Source organism: Astyanax mexicanus, chromosome 17 (genome assembly GCF_023375975.1).
Source record: "Astyanax mexicanus isolate ESR-SI-001 chromosome 17, AstMex3_surface, whole genome shotgun sequence".
Classification (NCBI taxonomy): domain Eukaryota; kingdom Metazoa; phylum Chordata; class Actinopteri; order Characiformes; family Acestrorhamphidae; genus Astyanax; species Astyanax mexicanus.
Window position 1 is genome coordinate 26,582,331 of NC_064424.1, and position 24,959 is coordinate 26,607,289.

The 24,959-nt window shown below is 38.1% G+C and overlaps 1 protein-coding gene across 2 annotated transcripts; it reads left to right on the plus strand.

Moving 5' to 3' along the window:
- The first annotated feature begins 1,065 nt into the window (after positions 1–1,065).
- rnf165a (ring finger protein 165a) lies at positions 1,066–23,801 on the plus strand. Of its 2 annotated transcripts, none has more exons than XM_015607677.3 (8): positions 1,066–1,210; positions 15,578–15,776; positions 16,461–16,586; positions 17,227–17,353; positions 17,552–17,656; positions 17,843–17,926; positions 18,185–18,288; positions 19,275–23,801. In XM_015607677.3, exons 1-8 carry the CDS (start codon positions 1,123–1,125, stop codon positions 19,390–19,392), a joined length of 951 nt encoding a protein of 316 aa, XP_015463163.2. In that variant the 5' UTR covers positions 1,066–1,122; the 3' UTR covers positions 19,393–23,801. The 2 variants fall into 2 exon arrangements, with proteins under 2 accessions (XP_015463163.2, XP_007256642.2); XM_007256580.4 differs by having other exon boundaries at positions 1,069–1,210; positions 17,831–17,926.
- Positions 23,802–24,959: the final 1,158 nt, after the last annotated feature.

The window sequence follows — 24,959 nt, forward strand, 5'->3', positions numbered from 1 at the left end:
TCTTCACAGATGAAAGCAGGTTCACACTGAGCACATGACAGACGTGACAGAGTCTGGAGACGCCGTGGAGAGCGGTCTGCTGCCTGCAACATCCTTCAGCATGACCGGTTTGGCAGTGGGTCAGTAATGGTGTGGGGTGGCATTTCTTTGGAGGGCCGCACAGCCCTCCATGTGCTCACCAGAGGTAGCCTGACTGCCATTAGGTACCGAGATGAGATCCTCAGACCCCTCGTAAGACCATATGCTGGTGCGGTTGGCCCTGGGTTCCTCCTAATGCAGGACAATGCTAGACCTCATGTGGCTGGAGTGTGTCAGCAGTTCCTGCAAGATGAAGGCATTGAAGCTATGCACTAGCCCGCCCATTCCCCAGACCTGAATCCGATTGAGCACATCTGGGACATCATGTCTCGCTCCATCCACCAATGTCACGTTGCACCACAGACTGTCCAGGAGTTGGCGGATGCTTTAGTCCAGGTCTGGGAGGAGATCCCTCAGGAGACCATCCGCCACCTCATCAGGAGCATGCCCAGGCGTTGTAGGGAGGTCATACAGGCACGTGGAGGCCACACACAATACTGAGCCTCATTTTGACTTGTTTTAAGGACATTACATTAAAGTTGGATCAGCCTGTAGTGTGTTTTTTCACTTTAATTTTGTGTGTGGCTCCAAATCCAGGCCTCCATTGGTTAATAAATTTGATTTCCATTGATGATTTTTGTGTGATTTTGTTGTCAGCACATTCAACTTTGTACAGAACAAAGTATTCAATGAGAATATTTCATTCATTCAGATCTAGGATGTGTTATTTGAGTGTTCCCTTTATTTTTTGAGCAGTGTATATATGCCTGTCTGTTTGTTTATTTATTTATTTGTCCAGTCTCTCCGCGCGTGCGCGCTGAGACCGGTCCGATCGCCTCTGACAACAAACCTCCCACAGCTAATTCACAAAAGACTCGGCTGCGCTGCGATTGGCTAGCCTCGCCGCTGCAGCAGAGAGGATCCGCGTTGCTGATTGGTCCGCCTCTCATCTGCTCTGCTGTGATTGGTCGGTGCCGTCTTTGTGTGTGATCCAGCGCGTCTCGGCCGCAGCGCTGTTAACGGTTCCGTGGAGGCGAAGCGTCCATGGGCAGCACCGACAAAGGAGCCAGGATGGTGTTAGTTCATGTCGGATATCTGGTTCTTCCCGTGTTCGGTTCAGTAAGAAGCAGAGGTATTTAGTATTTTATTTATTTGTTGTTTCCCCTCGTTTATTAATCGTACTAAAACACCACTAACGCGGGCGGCAGTGCTGTAGCGCGCGGATGAAGGCAGGGGGGAGCGGGGGGCTTCGCTGCTGCTTTCTGATTGAAAACGACGACGTTAGCACGCAGGCTAGCGCTTATTACAGGAGGACGTTTTGTTATGTTTTGTTTTTTTCCGCAAGACATATTGAGGAAAATTACAGCTCAGAAAAACGATAGGCGCGTTAAAACACGTAAAAGAAGGTCAAATTAAAATTTAATCGTAAAAGTTAATCGAATTCAGCCTTTTATCGCACGAATGTGAGGCATAAACACCAGTCTTCACTTTGATCCGCATCCTTTGTGTCCTAGCTTAGCTATAACCGCAGCTGCGGATTAAATCTCAAATGTTTGGCTTTAAAAAATCTGTTCACTCTCCGCTTATTTGGCGTGTTAGTCACCCGAATAATGTCTCATTCTGCTGTTAGGTTAGATACATTCCCTTACCGCGTCTCCGTGAACGCTGATATAATTAATAATTAAGCATTTTGATCCTCGTCAGGTGGAAAACAGTGGCTGCTGGAAGCTAAATTAACTAGCCTTACATTTATCCTCACATTAACTGATGATGTAGGTTAGCTAGTTACCTTTAGCTATATACAGGATAAATGATTTTTCTTCCAACATACCCAGTCACATTTAGCCATATTTAAATGAATGCCTTTAAAATAGAAATTAAAAACATGCTCATGCAGGATCTGTGCTGATTGTGTAATAATAATGATATTATTTTAAGGTCATGCCGTAGCCGGTGATTTCATTGTGCTTGTCTTTCTGTTTTCTTCTTTTTTTTCTCCTTGTTCCATAGTCTGGAGGCTGCCTCTACATCCCGCATTTCTCAGACCTCTCTCCCCCCTTCCATTGTGCTAAAGCCTCTCTGCCTGTCCCTCTACCTCATCCCCTCTTTTCATCCGAAGACGACATTGGCATTTAAAAAAAATATAAACCAAAAAAAAATTAAAATAAAAACCACCAAACCCCTCTCAAAAATAACACCCCACTCATCCAGTATCCTTCTGTGTGAGACTGCAGAATAACACATCTTAATTTCCTCTTCTTTTTCCGTCAAAGAAGCCTCTGTCTCTGTTTTTAAACTGTCATTGGTGGTCTTTTCTTCTTCTTTTTTTTTTTTTTCAAATAACCGACCCATTGTAGCGTTTAGGCTTTTACAGATTGTCATTGTGATTGTCCCATTTCTTTTGTTTTTGTTTTATTATTTTTCTCCTCAGTGTGAATAGACTGACATCTTTTTGGCTGTAAATTTCTGTGAAGTGGATGCGTCTGCCTCTCGGCTCAATCCCAGCCAGGCTTCATTGAAGCCTGAGCGCTGTCTGTCTCCTGCGTTTCGTGTGTCGGTACACTGTGCCTGTGTAAACCAGCTTATTTCATGCCAATCCATAACCAGAGTCGGCCCTCACATTCACTGATGGGAGTCACAAATCAATACTGCTGTTTTTTTGCTGACCCCAGTCTTTTCTTGCTCATTGTTATTGGAAAAAGCTCTACAGAGAACCAATTATAGAGGCTTAACCTTCACCTCTAAGCTGAATTATGTTTATAAAACAGTGTTTAGAACAGTTTTGTGTTCTTGCACTGCATTGTAGAGTTATATATAAAATTATATTATAAGATTATCTAATAGTCAGAGCAAATTTTGCTAACAGTGAACTGGTAGTCACTGATTAGCATGATGTAATTGATACAATTATGTAATTTAGGAAGTAAATTTCCTAGTGAGTTTTTTTGGCGAGATAAGCATAACTAAACAATGTGGATTCACTTACATGTCAGCTCTGCTGTTATTTAGGGAGTTTCATTTCAGTCCAATTTTAGCCTTCAGTATTCCCTTCTATAACATTTGTTGGCTGTTATTAACCCAACATACCAATACCAACCCACACCAATCTACCATTTCTAGTTGTTACTTGAGTCTTGGCTTGGCTGGTTCCAAATCTTCACTCTGTTATGTTAACAATTTGATTTAAATTGGCTCCAAATTGGAGTAACCACACAATGGCACACTGTACCCAATCACACCGACTGACCCTAACCCATTCTTCATTTGGTTTTACTCGATTTATGTGATTGCTAATGGTAGCCTCAGTTCTGCAGGCCACGAGCGAGAAGCGCATCCACATCACAGGGATCACTAGAATTGCACTGCTGTAGAAATCCTCCTAGTATTTTGAAATGTCTTTATTTCTTTGGTTGTGGTTCTTTGCCTTCTGTTCTTGTATTAGGCTCTATAATGCATGACCATGTCTGTTGATTTATCTATTTATTTATTTATTTTTACAAAACAAAATCTTTTGTGTTTTTGACATTTAAACAGCAAACTCCAATGTATCTTTGTGTAGAGATGTCCTGCTGTACTTACACGTGCTGTAGCATACACATCTACCCATTGGATGCTGCTTCTGTTGTGTTAACCTTACGGAGCATGGTCAGGCCTTGCCTCTGCTCTTTATTTGCATGGTATTATTATTATTATTATTATTATTATTATTATTATCACACAGTTCCACTCATACTAATATTTTCCAATAAAGACTGTAGTTTTTCCCTTAACCTTCAGTGTGTTCTCTGCTGATTTCCATGTGTCCTCCCTCCAAGCCCCACCCCTATTCCACTGTTTTGGCCTCTTTGGCCCCTCCCCTCAGGCTCATTTCTCAGCTCCTCCCACTTGCCAAGCTGAATCATGGGAACTTTTCACCCTCGTGCCTCTGGGAAACATAGCCGCTAGAACACAGAGGCGAGCTGTCACTTTCGCTCAGTCCAAACACATCTCCATCTGCACCTGTCTTTCTTTCTTTCCTTCTTTTCTTTCTCTCTCTACAAGCACATGAGCTTTTAGGTTTCCTCCTTTAAGCTTTAGAAAAAGTCATTCAGAGTGGATCAAAGGCTTGTCATATTAGAATGATGTGAATTAGATGTCTGATGATTTGCACTGACATGCCACATGACATGGGAGGAAACTGGTAACATGTTCCATGACTTTTGCCATGTCCCATGAAAACTAAAAAATGCAGCACTGACTTGTGGGATATTTGTGTGGGGCCTACCGCACTGAATGTGTGAACTGTCTGTTCACATGGGCAATTCTAGCCAGATGGCACTGGTCACGATCATTATCTCCCACTGTGCTCTTCACTGTGGGTTGTAATACCCCTATCATGTATTTTCGGTACACATGTGGCACTGTGGATTGAGGAATGTTAAATGCCCACTTAGTTTTCAAAAAATTGACACGTCAGTGTAAATCTCAGATTTGTAGGTTTACAGGTGGTTTAACATCTATATTTTCTATATCCCTGTTTCCCATCACCTCACTTTAATGAAATCTGAAGTTTAATTTCACATCACACCACTCTGAATTACTTTAGACTTTAAGTTTACCTCTCGGTGTCTAACCTTCTTGTGGGGATAGGTATAAAATCTGATCTTCAGACCTTTGTGCAGATGCTTAGGCTGTGCTATAGCATTAGCGTAGCTGTGCCTGAATGTGCCTTGGATTTGGCCCTGGTGTGTGCAGGTGAAAAAAAACAGCCTTGAAGCAGGTGCGAAAACAACAGCCCTGGAGGGCTGCATTAGTGTTTTTTCTATTCTAACCCATGTGACGTATGTCATGAATGGGTTCGGTAAACTGACGAATCAAATCAGGCATATAAGAGTGAGGAAATGTTACACAGTGTGGAGTTATAACACTAACACAGTACAGGCTGATATGTATGCACAAGTGAATGTATAACCTATACATATGTAAAAGTGAGCTAACACTCTGATATAAGACAATCTTTACACTGACAAAGACAATCTTCACACTGTTTATTTTGATAGTGTTCAGTTTCTTATGGCTTTGTGCCTGGAAGGTCCATGCTTAAACCATCGCTATCAACTATGATAGTTGTATAATAGTCAAAAAACAGCACAACTGATACAATGCACAATGTAAGATGAACATTAAGCTCATTAGGTAATCAAAATGCCTTTCCAAATTGATTTCATAGTGTGATGCTGCCTTAGTGGCTAATAGGATATCACTAGGAACCTGTTGAGATTGAAAACAATGTTGACTAATAGAAAAATAGTAAACAGTGCCAGGTAAACATTCACAAAATGATCGTGTTGTAATTTGATCGAAAATCCAATTACTTTAGCCTAAATTAGCAGTCACATTAGGCTGGGTTTTTTTAGCCTGCCTAAGCTTTAAAGAAAAGTTAATAGTTCACTTTGAATTTAAATTGTAATCCCCTTTTCAGGTTACAGAGGTATGAGAATGAAGATTAGGAGCATTGAGTTAGAAGAGTCTTGCCCGCAGACTCTTATTGGTATAAAGCGGTGGGAAATCAAACCTTATCTGTTACCGGTATATGGTTAGTCAAACTCTTGTTTGACGAATCGAGGGTGACATTGGGGATACTATCAGTTCTGCATAAATGAATGGATACCATTTTTACGGGTTTTTTTTTGACAGGAAAATTGCGTTACTTTCAGTCTATTCAGACTTTCCAGCCATCGCCAGTCAATATCATTACCACCCACTGTGCTGTCCACTGTGGGTGCTAATGCCTTCTGTGACATATTCTAGGTACACAAATGACTCTGTGGTTCAAGAACTGATAAATGTCTGCACAGCTTTGGAAATGGAATGTCCCACCTATCTTGCACCCACTCAGGGTTCACATTAACCTCACTTACAAGACCTCACAGCGTATATTAATGTGAGTGCTGAACAGGTAACCCTCCATGACCATGATCAATTTAAATACTGCTATCCCATGGCTTTGGCATGTCAAAGTGCATTTTACTGAAATTTTTACAATTGCTGCATGTTATCATTCCACCTGACATTTACTCAAGAGATTAGCTTTGCACTTTCAATCAGGTTTTGGTAAAGATAGTTAAGTCTCTAGAGCTTAGTTTAGTAAAGCACATTTGTCAGGAAAATCACTGAAGGGTTTAGGCTTCAGCTTTTTATCATACTTAAATAAACAATCAGTACTAAATGAGAATGAGCATGTGAAATGGTGAAAGCAGTAAGTTTTTTAAAACACCCTCCTCAGGTTCAGAGCTCATGTGGGTTGCCAAATTGACACACAGCTGCAAGCAACGACAAGTCTTACTCTGTAAGCTGATCAGAGCACGTATACGTTTGCAATGTTTTGTTATGCACATTATAAACAAACTTATGGGCTTTTTAAGACTATTTTAGCTTGGTAAACTTTTTAAAGGAGAAAAATAGTCAGCTCACCCCATGCTGCTCATGGCTGCAGCACACTGTTTGCATGCTGCTGTGTTCTATATATGGCAATCCAGGTTGTGGAAATGGAACTGGGGAATTGGTGGTAGGCTGGTTCAAAGGCTAAAACCCACACAGATTACTAAAATAAAAACATACTGACTGAAGCTCTGCTTTTTAAAGCTGACAGTTCTTAAATTTAACACATTTCCTTAATATCTGATGATACAGCCTGATCATGGTATAAGTTACTACAGAAATTAAAATCCTTAAATATTTTGTTTAGACTACCCCGTACTTGTGGTAAAATCATAGTAATGCTGTATCAAAGCTTCACTTAAATCAAGAAATAGCAACTATGAGAAATCAGAGCTTTTGAAGGCTTTCCAAGACATTCTGTTTGGGAACAGTGAATAATGAATGCAGTATTAGAAAAGAGTAAAATGCTAATCTCTGCAGAGCTCTGCTCTGAGAGGAATCCAGTCGTATAATTCATATTTTAAGATATATCAGCAACATTTTTAACATAAACTATTCTTTTAATTGTCTTTTGTAATAACAAAACTAAAATCTTAACAAGGCTAAAAAAAAAAGCTAATCAGAATTTGCTAGTTTTTTATTTATTTCTCTTTTTAGCAGTGTTAGCATTTCTGAGGTAAAAAAAAGCCCTCTAAACATCACAGAACACTAAGTTAAGTAAATCTAAACCAAGTAAACAAAACTGTAATTTTTGAGAAAACTATTTTCAAAAACAATCGAGCGCTGAATGTTAATCTACACAGATTTCTCTCATAATAACTGTTTATTTGGGTGAGTTTATTTGGGTTTCACTTATTTACATTAAGCTTACACTTCCAGATTTCCACAAGCATTAGCATTAGCTGGTAACCAGAAGCACTACACTGAGAAACTGGAGTGTTCTGGTAAGCCAGGGCGATATTAGCTAGCACTTCGCCCCACGTAGCTTGTTTTAACACGATAAACATGCAGGCTACAGTCCCATATACTCACCTCCGTATATGCCAGCAGTGCTAGCCAGGGTGCTAGCCAGGGTTAGAAGCAGGTTACAGTCTGATATATTTACCTCTGAATGGCAAAAGAGCTAACGCTTAGCGCGGTTAGCAGGTAATGCTAATGTTCTAGCCGTGCTAGCCAGGGTTAGCAGCAGGCTACAGGCCGATAATACTCACCTCTGAACAGCAAAAGAGCTAGCGCGTAGCATGGTTAGCGGCAAATGCTAATGTTGGTGCTGGAGGACAAAACTGAAACTCCTGTATAACGCTGCACTTTAGCGGAGGGGCTTTACTGCTCATTTCAATCTGACTGGTAAAATTCATACATAAGGCGCACTGGATTAAAGGATTTTAAGAGCACCTTATAGTGCGGTAGTCTATTTTTTTATATAAAAGAACAGCATTTACAAATTTGTTATTTTGTAACAAAAAAACACCAATTTATGCATTCAAATATTGAAAAAATTTATCTGACATGAATCTGTTATTTTGACACAAAACATGCTAAATAATATGCAGTTATATAGTTTCTTAAAAAAACTAAAAGCATGAAAGTGCCTATAGGTGTAGAAACACCACTAAATACACCCAAATAGGTGAGGGTGGGGGGGGGGGGGTGAATGTGTTTTTTAGCATGTATATACAGTGTATCATATCAGGGATGCACATGTAGGTCTACTAGAAGGCTGTGGTCATTAGCATTACCATGCAGAGCTGATTCTGTCCTGCTTCCTGTAATAGTGCTGAAGCAAGTATTTTAGTGCTTGGGTGGACAGACCTCCAGGGAATCTTACCTACCAGAAGCGAGAGGTGTGTGTGTGTGTGTTATATATGGTAGAATATCCATCACTACCCTGCAACAGCACCAGCTGTGTGGAAGATATTAACACTGAAATTGCACATATTTATACATTATACATTCATACATCCAAGGACTTTTGAATACATTAGAGGTAAGAAATAGCTTCTCGAAGTTCCTAATGGTTATAAATGCACAATATTTACAATTATTATTATTTTATTATAATCAAGTTCTAACAGTATTTAAATTGTAAGGATTGGAGTATTTGTTTTTGCTAATATATACTTTTTTTCACACATATTTCTTTACTACTGTTATTTTCACTCCTAAAAATGCTTAATAATTGATACTGAATAATTTATAAAACATACTTATAGATCATAGTGAATATTTAGTCAGTCCCAGTAGATATTGAATACATACTAGTAGATAAGTAGTAGTTCATAGTGAATACTGAATAAATCATAATTACTGTATTAGTAATTATAGTGGATACTAAATAATACATTGTGGATACTGAACAATTAAAAAGAATACTGAGTGAATGATTTATAGTAGATACATAATAACTCATAGTGGATGCAAATTAATCAATTGTTAAATAAAATAAACAATTAATTGTATGTACAGAATATGTACTAGCAGATATGTAGTAGTTCATAATGGATACTGAATAAATCATAATTACTGTATAGCGGATAATCAATGCTGCACAGTAGATACTAAATAAAATATATTCATAATAGATACCAAAGCATTTATAGTGAGAACTGAAGAACTCAGTAGATACTACATAATACATAGTGGACACTGAACTATTCATAGTCGATACTCATTAATTCATAGTATAAATAATAAAAAAATCACAGTAGATATTGAATTGTTTATAGTACATACTGAATAGTTCATAGTGGATACTGAACAATTTATATTAGGTGCTAAATAACTCAGTAGATACTGAATAATTAATAGTAAATATAAAATAATTAATAGTAGATAATGAATAATTCATTGTGAATATTGAATGACTAATAGTAAAAATCTGAATAAATCATAGTGGATACTAAATAATACATTGTGGATACGTTGTGTAAATAATACATAGTACTATTACATAATACTGAATAATTTTTAGCGAATGCTGAATGATTTATAGTAGATACTGAAAAGCTTATAGTGTATGCTAAATAATAAATTGTTAAAACAACTGAACAACTCATGGTATATACAGAATAATTCACAGTAGATAAAAGATCATTAATAGCAGATACTGAATGATTAATAGTAGTGGATCATGGAAAATTGATAGTAGATACTAATTATTTAATAGTAGATTCCTGTATCATTCATATTGGATGCTAAATAGTTAATCTGGGATGGAAAAGTCTTCATTACTTCAGTGTGAGAGGACAGGGTGAAGCTGCTGTAGACTAAATAGGTGAATAAATATATAACCGTCTGTTTTCGCAACTTTCCATTTATGGCCTGGAGAACTTCACGGTTTGTATTCATACTACATCACTACTTCACTAAATTACGGTTTGTAATCATACTACTAAATGTGTTATTTTCTTTATTTCACCAATCTCATCTTCATAAACCCATGCCAAAAACAATAATTTATTTGCATAAAGCATGGCACTGTAGTAATATTCGACCTTCAGAACGATCAGAACACATCTCCCATTGTGAACTAAGGAAACTCACATCAGATACAATCATGATTTACCCAGCTGGCACATGACTGACCTTCAAGACTGAAATGTGGTTGAAATTATGACAGTTGTAGTTTTAATGTTGGAGAAATGTTGAAAAAATGGTTAATATTAACCCTTTATGGCACAGATTAAATTTTTTTTGGAACATCCACTTCTTTAGCATTATTTCCAATAAAACGGATGTAGGTGCATAATGTTGCCCTGAGGCAACAAATAAAAAAACACTTTTTTATTAAGTAAGCAAAAATCTAAACTAAATGTAATGTTTTGAGACATTTTGTGACAAAAAAAGAAAATTACATAAATGTAAGGGCGTGTTATAATCGAAAAAGTGGTTTGTTGCCTGAGGGCAACACTATGCCATAGATAATTTAAATGGTTTTAAAAAGTAAAAAAAAAAATTAATGTTGATATTTTAATGTGGAATCAACTTGATGTTATTATCTCTGTCTCTATGGTTTTATTATATTTTAATTATAGGATTACTCAGATATCTAGATGTATTAAGGTATGTTTCACAGGGTTCACTACTTTACAATGTAGGAATGGGAATGTTGTTTATAATTTATTAATAAAGAAAAGTAAGACACAATATCAAGGTTCAAAATCAAATTGTAGTTCAGTGTTGATTCAACCCTTATTATGAGGTTGATTTAAACGAGACTAAATGCTGAAATGCCAGCTGGGTACTAACTGTAAGTATCAGGGGTCAAAGATTAATCATTCTTTTGATTCCTTTAAAAACAGTGAAGAAATGTCTAAGGAAAGATATATTACAAGGCTTTCATTTGAAATTAAATGAAAAATAAATAAATATATATTTGTTTTTATTTAGATGTACAGCTCTGGAAAAAAATAAGAGACCACTTTAGTTTCTGAATAAGTTTCTCTGATTTTGCTATTTATAGGTATATGTTTGAGTAAAATAAACATTGTTGTTTTATTCTATAAACTACGGACAACATTTCTCCCAAATTCCAAACAAACATTCAGACCTCAAATAATGCAAAGAAAACACGTTCATATTCATATATTCAAGTTTTAAAAGTTCAGAAATCAATATTTTGTGGAATAACCCTGGTTTTTAATCACAGTTATCATGCATCTTGGCATGTTCTCCTCCACCAGTTTTACACACTGCTTTTGGATAACTTTGTGCCACTCCTGCTGCATAAATTCAAGCAGTTCAGCTTGGTTTAATGGCTTGTGATCATCCAAATTAAAGAAACTATAATTAATTAATAGTTTATAATTAAATAATTAATCATTTTTAAGTGGTCTCTTTTTTTTCAGAGCTGTAGTTGTAAATGAGTGTGTTTTACAGTACTAAGACTGTAGGTCACCCTGAGGGTTTTCAGGTAGATAATCCTAAACCCTGGTTGCCATAGGAACTGAAAGCTGACCTCCCCTTCCCCTGTTTCAGCTGCGTCTGCGAGATGACCGACAGATTGCTGTTTAATGACCCGAATGATTTGGCAGGGGCATATGTAGCATTCATTCAGCAAAGGTGAAGAAAAACAAGACCAATAAAACCCCTAACACTAATAAAATGACCCTAAAATCCCTCCAAAATAAAAATAAATCATGCTAAACAAAAGGGCACTTTTGTGGACACCAGTTCATTCCCAGTAGGAAATGTATTGAATGCCTGAGGCCTGTTCTGCGCCCAGAAAAGAAAGTAGCTCTAGACGTGAGACGCTGGCCTGGGGCAGCAGAAGTGTTGATACAGAACATTTAAGCAACAGCTGCAGAACCACTGCCCCCACCCCACTCACACTTATCTATTTACACTCTCCCCCCACTTCACCTGCTTCCCCTACCCCCCACCAAACCTCTCCTTTAACAACCCCCTCCCTCCGTGCCCCTCCCCTACCATCTGTCTTACCATAGATCCCTCCTGGGTGTAACACTCTTCAGTTGATTCAGCACATGGGCTAATCTCATTCACACCAAAGACCTCCTGTTAGGTCCAACACATTCACCATCAAACAGATTGGGGGTCATGTAGGCCCAATACAGGCCCTGCTAGCTGGGAAAGTTAGCTAGAATGCCAAAAGTCATGGGATACCAGTATATACAGATTTATTATTAATCAAGTAATACCACACAAGGAATGGCAACAGAACTCAAAAACCTGTTAATGTTGTGAGGTGTTATCTAGTAAGTAAGACTAAACACTAATCAGCATGCTTATGGCAAGGGTGTACTCACACTAGGCACGGTTTGGTTGGACCACTCCCTTGCTGGCCTGCACTCACACTATGTTTAAACAATCCGTGCCTAAGCCCGCTTACGTCATTACTCACTGCTCAGTGGGTTTGCCGATGTTGTGCCAAATGCAATACCCCCGACATGAAAAGCTGCCTCTCTTGGGAGCATGTCTTCTTGATAAAAGCACATTTGCAGAGATAATCTGCTTTAAACTTCCTTCCGGTTACCTACATAGCAAAATAGAACACTCTCCCGAGAGGGGGTGCTTTTCTTGGCGGGGGTGCTGAATTTGGCACAACACTGGCATGTTTGTTTAAATGAATGTCGCATTACTGACATGTTGTTCCATATTCGGGCACGGATCGTGCTCACACTGCATGCTTACCGTGCTCGAGCCCAAGTGAACTATCGTTTAGCAATCACACTAGCCAATTGAGCCGTGCTTTGGGGTGTAACCATGTCCGGGCACGGCGCAGATTGCTTAGTGTGAGTACACCCTAAGTGAGGCCTGATACTGATCGTGATTCAGTTTTTAAAACTGTGGGCATTTAACATTACTTAATCCATAGTGTCACATATGTACTGGCAATTTGTCATAAAGGTGAACAATGCAATGGGTGGTAATGATCATAGACAGCGTTGTCTGGCTAAAATTGTCCAGGTGAACCAACAAGTGACTGTCAGAAATCACATTTACAGTATATTCAATACAGAAGGACAAACACATGTAATATATCCCACTGGTCAGTGCAGCATTCTTTAGCTTCCATGGGACATGGGCAAAAGTCATAGGACGCAATTCTAGTTTTCCTGTCTCTTGATGTTTATCATGTCAGTATATAAGGAACACTGGGTCTAGGCTCTATGGTAAAAAAAAAAAGCTCTTCCTAAACTGTAAGTCGGTATTTTTTGTTCATCCAGATAATTTAAATCCAGAGTCAAGCCTGTCCAATAAGAGAAGAGCTGAGGAACAGCCTTATGCATTTGTCCTGTGTACATTTTCCTCCAAATGTACTACAATCAACTGTTTATAAAATGCTTAGAAATCCAACTTGATAACAGGCCTAAGAGAAAAAGAAAGACTTCATTAAATGTGCCACCAGACAGTACCACATATACCTGTATATATCAGCCATGACGACAATGATTTTCACGTGAGAGGAATGTGTTGAATCTACTGAATCAGTTCATGTTCTGTCTTTTGCATGGTAAGTCACACTGGACAATATCGTCAAAATATCACTAAAAATCACTTAGAATCATATCAAAGTAATAATACTTAAAAGACTATAAGAAAATAAGTTATTTGTTTAGCTAGTTGTATTGAAAAATGTTATTAACAAACAGTAATTCATGGGAACTGTGGAAGTCAAAATTAGATTTGGAAGACCAAGATACTGTAACTAAGAGAGAACTGAATATATATTGGTAAGAAAGGCAAATCCAAACCTTCACATGGCTGCCAACAACCTGCAGGAAGGTTTGGCAGAGATAAGAGTCCTAAGAAAGGACCCTAACGTGTTTTCGAATAGTGGTTCCTGCCACTGCTTAATTAGCTACAGAGAATATGTTTTTTTATTAATTAAAAATGGTACTGAAACCTTTGCATAAGACTGCATAATATGGGTGACTTCATGTGTTATTCACCCCTAAAATTTCATTATAATGTAATTTTTATTGTTTTTTTCTGACATTTTTCAGACTGTAATCAGTCCTCACTTTCTGTTGTGTAATAAAAAATGGCAGATTCCTCAAACCATATTAGTGGATTAAATATAATAACGTATGTATGGTTTAGAATATCTGAAAGCTTGTTTCCCAGTATAAAACATGGTGCTAGTATTGAGCTACACAGTATTTTAAATAGAGGTTACCCATTGAAAGCAAAATATAGTGTAGGACTAATCAGATACTTTCACAAGGGCCACACTTTCAAACATTGGTGAGGTCACATATAATTCCAATGACTGTATATAAACATGGACAGCACACCATCTCTCAAAAGTGTAGCAACCACAGGTCTAGTGCCTCTGCTGGCTGGTTGCAGTATGATGTGTAGTTTAGACTATCCCTATGGGTTTTATTGACAAAAAAATCACATTTTCTGTGCAATTAAAATCCTTTAATTTTCCCAAAAATCAACAGTGCGCCTTAAGTATGAATTCTACCAGTCAGGTGTTAAGGAGCAGTAAAATCACTCCACTGAAGTACAGCGTTATAAGGATGAGTTTTCAGTGAAGTTTCTTCAGGCTAGGTGCAGCAGCATTAGCATTAGCCGTTATCCGCAGCGCTAGCTTTTTTGCCACTCAGAGGCGAGTATATTGGACTGTAGTCTGCGTGTTTGGCGTGTTAAAACAAGCTTCATGAGACAAACCACTAGCTGATAGTGCCCTGGGTTACTGAATCACTCATGGTTGCTGCTGCACCCAGCCTTAGTGATAGAGAAACTTTACTAAAAAACTCACCCTTAGACAAAATGTTGGAAATTTAAGCTTACTGTAATTAAACAAAAGTGCTTTACTCACCCAAATTAATGATTTTCAGGAGAGAATTCTGTGTAGATTAACATCCAGTGCTCGTAAGACTGCAAAAGATTATTTTTAAAGAATTACAGTTTTGTTTACTTAGGCTTTTCCCCAATAAAAGGGAAACATAGCAATAACTAGATAACTAGTATCACTATAGTCCTAAAAATATGGAATGTGGGAAGGCTGCAATGAATTATTATTTTGGTAACTAACATACCTTTAGATTCTTTTTCAAATTAGTTGGTCAGTGATTATTTCAGCCATGCTCTCCATCTCTGCTTTAAGTGGGTACAGCTGTTCCTAGTTTTCTCTATCAATAGAAACAGCTGAATGTGAAGAGTCAAATGCTGGTAAGACATTTAGTGGTTGAACACTGAACCATAGCAGCTTTTGTTAATCTAAAGACATTTGATCTGGAGGAAGAGGGTGAATTAAATGACTAGACAAGTCTGGCTCCACCTCCTGCCTCTACTAATTTGAAAACATGGTGGACAATTGTGGCTTAATTTCTGTGTGGATGTTTTCAACAGTTTTTAAATTCTACTAATATTCTTCGCCACCAGGCATGCTAATCCAATGCTAGGCTAAATTATCTAGGAATATAGAGTACATTACTTCCATTTGTAATCACAATTGGTCAATATATAAATCTTTAAATAGATGGAGTCAATTTATTCTCACTTTTATCCAATTATATATGAGAATGTGTGTAGTTCTCCATGCTCTTTCTCCTCTGATTGGCTGATCTGACTCAGTCTGTTGCCTGTGATTGGTTGTTGTGTGCAGGAGCACATTTCAGCAGGCACCAGCATAGCCATGCTACCTCCTGTCGCCATTTCCACCTGGCTGCCACGGCAACACCCCTGCCTGCCGATTTCCCGCCCGCTCCTCTGCCTCCGCCCCAGTACCCGGAGGTCCCGCCCACTTTCCTACCTCAGGCCTTACAGCAGCAATACCTCATACAGCAGCAGCTACTGCAGCGCAGGTACACACACACACACACAGTGATACCACATACAGTGACAGGTACACACACACACAAGACAGCAGGTACTGCAGCACAGGCACGCACACACGCACACACACAAAGCAGCAGCCACTGCAGTGCAGATACACACACACACACACACATTCAGTGCAGAAATAACTCAAACAGCAGCAGCTGCAGTGCAGGCTTATCCAGACACAAACACTCACCCACACAGCAGCAGGTACCTACATACATACTGATAAATATACAGACACTCCTGTACACTTAAAATGAACAGCATAATATTATTATGTACACTTAAGGAAAACGACTAATATACAGTATCTACTTTTAATTATTCAGTATGTATGTTTTATATACTCTATATTACATTATATATACATTTAATGTAAACAACATAATGTATTATATATGCTTAGCGTAAACATTATATTATTATATGTATTTAATGTAAACAACATAATGTTTTATATACGCTTAGCATACATATTATACTATTAATGTAAACGACATGATGTTATATATTTGCTTAGTGTACATATTATACTATCAATGTAAACAACATGATGTTTTATATGCACTTTATGTAAACAACATTATTTGATAATATACACATAAATAACATAATGTTTTAATATATATTTTAGAGTAAACGCAAGCTGTCTTCTTTTTTGTCAGACGTACGCAAGAGCGTGTCCCTCTGAACACACACAGGTTACGCCCTGGATACGAATACTCCCCGCCCCTTCATGTCCCACAGCCAATCGCACAGCAGCCCAGATACCTGGCAGAGGGCACAGACTGGTGAGTTACACACACTATTATTCAATATCTACTGCTACAAATGATTCAGTGGCTAATATGAATGATTTAGTATTTACGTATAATTATACTTAAATAATTACTTATATAATTACTTAATTACTTATATATTTACTGAACATTATTATTTAATATCTAGTTTATTTTATTCAGAATCAACTATGCATTTTTCAATATCCCCTATGGATCATTCAGCATCTAATATAAATTGTTCAGTATCCACTATTTATTATTTAGTATCTACTATGAATTGTTCCGTATCCACTATAAGTTATTCAGCATATACTATGAATTATTCAGGATGTACTATAAAATATTTAGTATCTACTTTGTATTATTCCACATATACTATGAATTATTAAGAATCTACTATGAATTGTTTAGTATCCACCATGTATTATTTAGCATCTACTATGATTTTTAGTATCAAATATGCATTATTCAGTATCTGCTATGAATTGTTTAGTATCCACAATGAATTATGTTGTGTCCACTATTACATTTTCAGTATCTAGTATTAAACTAGTATTAAAGTATGAGCCATGTAATTATAAAACATGGATTGACATACAACGTTTTAATTGTTTGTGTGTGTGTGTGTGTGTGTGTGTGTTGTGTTTAGGGATCTGAGTGTAGATGCTGGCTTATCTCATCAGTATCCGCTGCAACAGATCCCTCAGCCCTACCAGCATTACTTAGCTTCTCCCAGAATGCACCACTTCCCCCGGAACACCTCCTCCACACAAGTGGTGAGTACAGAGTGTAAAGAGAGCCCACAGGAGTGTGTGAGAGATTTGGGTCCAGTGTCTGTTGTCTGTGTATATATATTTTTGGTCATTAAATTGGGTGTAATGTGTGTGCGTGCGTGTGTGTGCGTGTGTGTGTGTGTGTGTGTGTGTGTGTGTGTGTGTGTGTGTGTGTGCATGTGTGGGTGTGTGTGTGTGCAGGTTGTCCATGAAGTGAGGAACTATCCGTATCCTCAGCTCCACCTGCTGGCACTGCAGAGTCTGAGCCCCAACCGCCACGCCTCTGCTGTACGAGAAAGCTATGAGGTAACACACACGCACACACACACATATATATACATACAAACACATGTATATCTAATCAAGATGCATTTTTGAGATTTCACACATTAACAAAGAGCTCCTGTTTGTGATTTTGTGTGTGTGTGTGTGTTTGTGTGTGTGTGTGTGTGTGTGTATGTGTATGTGTGTGTGTGCTAGGAACTGCTTCAGCTAGAGGACCGGTTGGGCAGTGTAAGCCGAGGAGCCGTCCAGACCACCATCGAGAGATTCACATTCCCCCACAAATACAAGAAGGTATACACACACACACACACACACACACACACACACACATGCAATAACTACAAGGTAATAAATACAGTACATCGGAATAGTAAACACAAAAAATATTTAAAAAGGTCCTAAACACCTTCACATCAGTATGTATAAGTAGCCAATTAGATGTGTTACAACACATTAAACCACAGTATATAGCAGAACAAAAGCACACATTCATATACATTGTATAGATTTATATGGTGTATATACTCACCATGTGTTTGTTTTTTGCAGCGAAAGCCACTGGAGTTGAAGCTGTGTGATGAGGAGGAAGAGTCAGACGTTGATGAGAAATGCACCATTTGTCTCTCTATGCTGGAAGATGGCGAGGATGTGAGGTGAGTACTGCACCAGATTGTACACACACTTTGGAGTTCACACTACAGAAGGCATCTAATTAAAGCATTTAGCCACTTGTGCATTTAGCTACTTGTGCAGGGGTTTTCACACAGCTGTGGAAACAGTAATCTTACTTGTGTGCACACCTAAACAACCACACTGGGATCTGTGAGAAAAGGTGGTCTCCGTCTGGTTCAAACAAACTTTAGACCCAACTGTTAAATGTACTTATGTTATGTTTAGCTAAACAGCTTTTCAGGTGCAGTTTAACCAGATTTATCACCCATCTCATACATGAATTAGTATTCATGGCCTCGCACACCGTGGCTCGAGACCGCCCACAGGCAAAGCTTAAAACCACAATGGCAGGCACGTCTTATCAGACAGGAGCTAACAGCGCTAGGAACAACATGGCAGTTTGTTCCTGTGTTATTTGTGTAAATATGACATCAGTGTCCTATGCTTTGCCCAGTAATTCAGAGCTAAGGAACAAATGGTTAGAATTTGTCTATTTGTCAGGCAACAAAACCCTGGGGTTGATTTTTACTTTCTGTTTCTGGACTACCCACCTCTGTGTGTAGGTAACTAGGTTTACATAGGATCTCCAGTGGATTTGGCTTTTTTTTAAACTGCTGTCCGTCTCGCTGTGTCGCAGTGCTGTTAGCCAATCAGAAGCGATATGTTGCCTGTATGAATATTCATGAGCAAGAGCCGAAATCCTATCACTCCAGACTAAATTAGCGTTATACCGGATCACCGGAGCACTTTTTTCCTCACAAAAATCAGCTCACAGGGCATTCATTCATTCTAGAGACCACAACTGAACATTTTAAAATGAATGAAAAAATGATGGAATGAGACCTTTAAGCCATCCCATTGAAAGGTTCAGTGGCCCTGCAGTTAAAAAAAGCAGTCACTGTAATCTCTCTCTCTCTTTCTTTCTTCCTTTCTCTCTCTCTCTCTCTCTCTCTCTCTTTTTCTCTAGGCGGTTGCCCTGCATGCACCTTTTCCACCAGGCGTGTGTGGACCAGTGGCTCGCCACCAGCAGGAAGTGTCCCATCTGCAGAGTGGACATCCAGACACAGCTCACACCTGAAAGCTGAAACACACAAACACACACACCCACACACACAAAGACTCAGCTCATGCCTAGGAGTTGAAGCACACAGACACCTAAAAGCTGAGATACGCCTACACACACACAAACACACATGCTACTCATAGACACGATGCACTTGCTAAGACAAACACACACACACACAAACACACACACACACATTAAAGGCTCTTACTTCCTCTACACACACAGTCTGACAGCTAACAAAGTCTTATATGAACCCCCTACTCTCTCTCTCTCTCACACACACACACACACACACACACACACACACACTCTATGAGATCAATGAGCCATCTTACACACACTCACACGCTTTACTGAGCCAATGAGACTCTCACACACTTACACACACCCACACACATACACACATGCTTTGAAGGATTTTACTGAGTAATGTATAAGGGATGTTCTTTATAGGGTTGCTAAGTGTGCTATGTGTGTTTGTTTGTGTGTGTGTGTTTTAGTAGCATATGTGTGTGCAATTCTGAAGCCATGCCCCTAGTAAAAGACCCTTTGCTTGTAGCCACACACACACACACACATATGCACACACTCACAGGCTTGTACATGTGTGCATTTATATCAAGCTGCTGTTTTCTCAGTAAACATGTATGTTTGTGTGGTGTGTGTGTGTGTGCATGTGTGTGTGTGTGTGGTGTATGTGCTTGCAGTACTGTACGAAATTCAGAGATCACCCTTTGTTTGCTTAATTTCGACTCACCCAGGCCTTTAAACACAAGCAGACTTATTTTTCAAGACAGTGTTTTCCAAAAGCATTCAGAAGTTCAGAAATGTGAAAATTGGTCCGACAAATTTGTTCGCCAAGTCAGTTTAGAATGTTACCTTACCATGTCAAAATTCATTTGCACGAAGCTGAGACACTCTCAACTAGATTTGTTTTTTTTGTCTCTTGCATTCTCTCATAGGAAACGACTGGTCGTTTGCCGCTTTGTCACTTGCCAGGTGTGGACAACACACCCACCACCATGTTTAACAGATAAAGTGGTTTGCATTGAATTTTGGGCAGGATGCAAGGACAAATATCCTGTTGATTTCAGCAGAAACACTGAATATATTTTCAAAAAATTAAACTTGTACTTAAAAGCCTGTTCCACGGTGAGTTAGTGCGAGGGGTGGTCTCTGACTTTTGCACAGCGCTAAACATGCTAAGGGTCTTACATGATAGTTAGCTGTGCCCTAATGTTCTTGTAGAGAAGCCAAAAAGACACACACACAGAAAACAGACAAAACAAGCAAAAAAATATGTATACAAACAGAAGCAGCTCCCATTACTCACCACAGAGACTGCAGGAGGGCGACTGATTGGCTATCATCGGATGGACAGATGGTTTCTGATTGGTGGAGGGCTGTAGATAGACGTCTGGAGCATTGTGACCTAGTAGCTGCATGAATCTGTGTTTGGGCTGTTCTTTAAAAGTGTACGCCTGTCAGTATGTGAGTGTGTGTGTGTGTGAGTGTGTGTGTGAATGTGTGTGTGTGCATGAATGTAATTTAGCTCCTTTAAGCTGTGATGATCTGTAACACTACCAGACTGATGTAGCGTGTGTGTGTGAGCCTGATTGTGTGTGACTGAATGTATTTGTCTGATTGTGTGTCTGAGTGTGTGTGTGTTTGTGTGTGTATGAGTGTAGTGTGAAACCCTGCCATGACCTTTGACCCTAAATGCCTACTGAAGAAGCACATGTGAGCGTAGCTAAAGCGCCCAGCCTCTCTCTCTCTCTTTCTGGTGCTTCGTTGCCATTTACGAGTATTTATTATGACTATTAATATTATTATTGAATATTTAAACCTGCAGTGTTTGGAGGGGGCGGAGCTTGCGTGTAAAACTGTGTTTTTGTTTGGCGTGTGCGCGTGAGACAGGCCTCCCCTCGTTGGTCGCTATGCTGGTCGCTATGCTGGTTGCTATGTCGGTTGCTATGCTGTATTGCTAGAACAACTATTTAGAATGTGGTGTGAAGGAGGAGCATCCACCAATCGCACGCAAGCAGGGGCGGAGCCAGCACTGAGGGATTTGCAAAACTGTATTTTTTTTGTTGTTGTTGTTAAGAAACTTCTCTTATTCTGTTTACATTATTTTTTTTCAGCAGTTAAAGAGCAGGGATGAGAGTTGGCACAATTCCATAATATTGTAATTTATTAGGAAAGTCTTTTACATTTTTTTTTAAACATAACTCTGAACTTAAAGGGAAGTTCTGGCATAAATTTACCATTTTTTATGTTTTTGTTGTGCTAATGTAGTGCAGCGTTTTATCGTTTTACTCTGTTTCAACTTTCTGCAGTATTTCTGATGCTTATATCTATGTTTGCTCTTACACTACATTACCCAGCAGCATGAAATTCTAGTAGCTTTCTAGTAGTAACATTAGTTAAATTAGTTAAATATGACCATAAAAATTTACGACAAAGTGCTTGTAGTTTTTTAAAGGCTCCTCCCACTTTTCTACAGACATAGCATGTTTACAACAATGAGCCACATGAGCCAGAATTCCCCTTTAAAGCACATCCCAGGCTGTCCTTCTATAGCTGCGCTATTACCCAGGTACAACCCAAAGCACACAGCTTTCCCTCAGCCAATGAGCTTCAGCTTCCCCCTCCTGCCTGAGTGTCTTGCTTGCTGATTGGTGGATGTTGGCTCGCGTTGATAGTTTACACAGGGTTTTGTCCGTTGAAATGCCTTAAGTATTTAACAATCATAATTTATGACTAACTGTAGATACCGTGGGTATGTATTTAATTTTGTATAGTTTTTTTATTTCATTTTTGGAATTGAATCATTCTTTATTTATTTAGGAATAACACTGAAAAAATGGAGTCAGACTCTTACCTCACGTTTGCGTTGGTTTGCGGGAATGCTTCGCATGCGGGTAGTCGTGTTCGTGTGTGTTTCTTCCTTGGTGCTGTGACCTCACTGACATTCCGCTCGCTGATTGGCCGGACGCAGCAGCGGAGTGGGAGTGCTCTGGGTTTTTGATTCGCTGTTTGAGTCCTGTTTGCACTCTTAGTTTTCCAAGGCCACCCTCTCACTGGCATGTTTTATACCACTCTGGCAACCTTCATTATACAAATACTCTCTCTCTCTCTCTCTCTCTTTTTCCCTCTTTCACTTCCTTACTTGTACTTCTTTCTCATCTGTTACCTGCATTTCTTTCTCCTTCTTCTCCCCCATTTTCTGTTGATTTTTTTTATTCTTTTGATTTTTTAGTCAAGATTGTAACGTAAGTAAATACTTTGAGAATGTATTATTTGCTTCCCAACTTCAACATAATTCATGTATTTGACATTTTAAATAAAAACATTGAGAATATGACATTTGACATTATATATTAAAATTTTTGCTTGTAGTTTCAGATTTTTATTTTATTCTTTTTTGGTTTGTTTTCGAAGTCAGTAATTTGTCAAATACATTAATAAGTTAATATGTTAAAATATTTTTTTAAGATATCCTTGCCAGAAACAGGGGTAAAATGGGCTTTGCCTTTTACTTCGCTCAACTTTTATTTTCATTTTAATTTTTAAAAAATCTCTGTAATTTTGCTTAATTTTTCATTCCGGCCAACTTGGTTCTTGAGTTTTTATTTCTTTTCTTTTATTTTAATTTAATTTTCTATCTCTCCCTCTTTATAAATACTTCCCAGGTACTGCATCACCTTTTCACCCATTTACTTCTTCCTCAGCCAATCTGGCAACCTCTTTCTCAAGGGCATTCTCTCTCTCTCTCTCTCTCTCTCTCTCTCTCTCTTTCACTCTTTTTCTTTCTCTCTCTGCCAGAGAATGTTAGCATTCTAGCGCAGGGTCAGGATGAACAGAGTATAAAAGCACAAATGATTTAAAAATGCATGTTTTACTCAGGTTTGAATATTTAACACAACAAGCGTAGAAATATACAGTTAAGACTAAAGACTAGTGCAGATATTCTACTAATATTTCAGAGGATTAACGTTTGCGTTGCTGCTGCTTTTGCGTCTGAGAAACAGGAATGAATAATAATAATAATAATCTTCAAAAGGTGCCAGTGACAGGGGTGCCCTGCAGCTATAGGTGTTTTTGTTCACTAGAGGAGTTTCTAGCAGAAAGAATAGAGTATTTATCATTCATATTAAAGCAATAGCGCCTCCTGCTGATGAGACTGCTGATATGTGTGTGGTCGAGTTTATGAAAAAAAAAACTGTGTAAAATGTTAGAATTATCTTTTGGTGGAATTTTTGTACTTTATTTATTACTACTACTAATATTGATTTTAAAAGTGGCATCGCTAAACCCAAACTCTTATTTCGTTTTGTTTTTAAGTTTAATGTTTCATTTCAAAGCTTGTACATGATCCTTTTTGTATGTGCTCTTTTATAATAAAAGTGGTGAAAATGTCCAAACTAATCTGGTGTGTTTTCTTTATACATGAAACAAGACAGTAATTAAACAAATACAGACATAAAACTACACTGATCAGCCGTTACATTAAAACCAGCAATCTAATATTGTGTAGGTAAAAACCAGCTCTTAAACAATGCCTGTTGAGGCGTTGACCTGTGAAGATGTTCTGTTAGCAGTGTGTTAATGGTGTATTACTGTTAGCATTAAGGGTTTTCCCTACAACTCAGTTTTATGTAGCAGGACATAAAGTTTCTGACGTGTGTTTACTGATTCTATTTCCAAAAAAGCAATGCAGAGAGAATCCTGTATTCCTGAAGCAGGGTTTATTTGCCCTTTCTCTTCCATTAACATTTCATTCACTCAATAAAACACTAAATAAAATAAAAAAAATCTGTTTTAAATTAGAAAACTGTAATTTAATAACACAAAAATATTTAATCATTAACTTTTGGATTTTTTAGTTCATGATAAAGTGTCTCAGATTTTTATGCCTGTCCATTTTTCCATCTTTAACACATCAGCTTCAAGAACTGACTCGCTGGCTGTCTAATATTTCTAATATAATAATTAGAGTCACTGGAACCAGATAATAAGATAAATCCAAATTTGCTTATTGTATAACATATTGAGTATACCATACTTAATATTATTACATATCCTGCACAATGACATGCCAAATATCATGAGATTGGAAGTAGTATCATATATCCCTAACTTTTGTTTGGCCTCGCTCCAACTCAGATCATTTACAACATTTTGACATGAGCACCCTAGCCAGTGTTCAACCTCATGCACAAGATAACACCTCACAATTTATACAGGTGTGAAAATTTCAAAATTATCATCTGAGGTAACACTTCATGATCAATATATCATTTTTCTTATTATTATTTTAAAATGTTCTGCATTGTAGATAAATACTAAAGTCATCCAAACTATGAAGAAAAACATATGGTATTATTTAGTAAACAAAAAAGAACAAAGCAGAATATGTTTTATATTTTAGATTTTCCAAAAGTAGCATCTCTTGCTTAAATGATAATTTTGCACATCTTGTCTGGATTCTCTCAGTTCTCAGTTTTATGAGGTAGAGTCACCTGGAATGGCTTTCAGTTAACAAAAAAGTTAATTACTTTAATTTCTTTTCTCTTAATGTGTTTG

Coding starts and splice junctions, on each gene's coding strand:
- rnf165a (XM_007256580.4), top strand. CDS start 1,123: ATGGGCAGCACCGACAAAGGAGCCAGGATGGTGTTAGTTCATGTCGGA. Junction 17,354..17,551: donor ACACCTCCTCCACACAAGTG/GTGAGTACAGAG, acceptor GTGTGTGTGCAG/GTTGTCCATGAAGTGAGGAA. Junction 17,657..17,830: donor CTGTACGAGAAAGCTATGAG/GTAACACACACG, acceptor TGTGTGTGCTAG/GAACTGCTTCAGCTAGAGGA.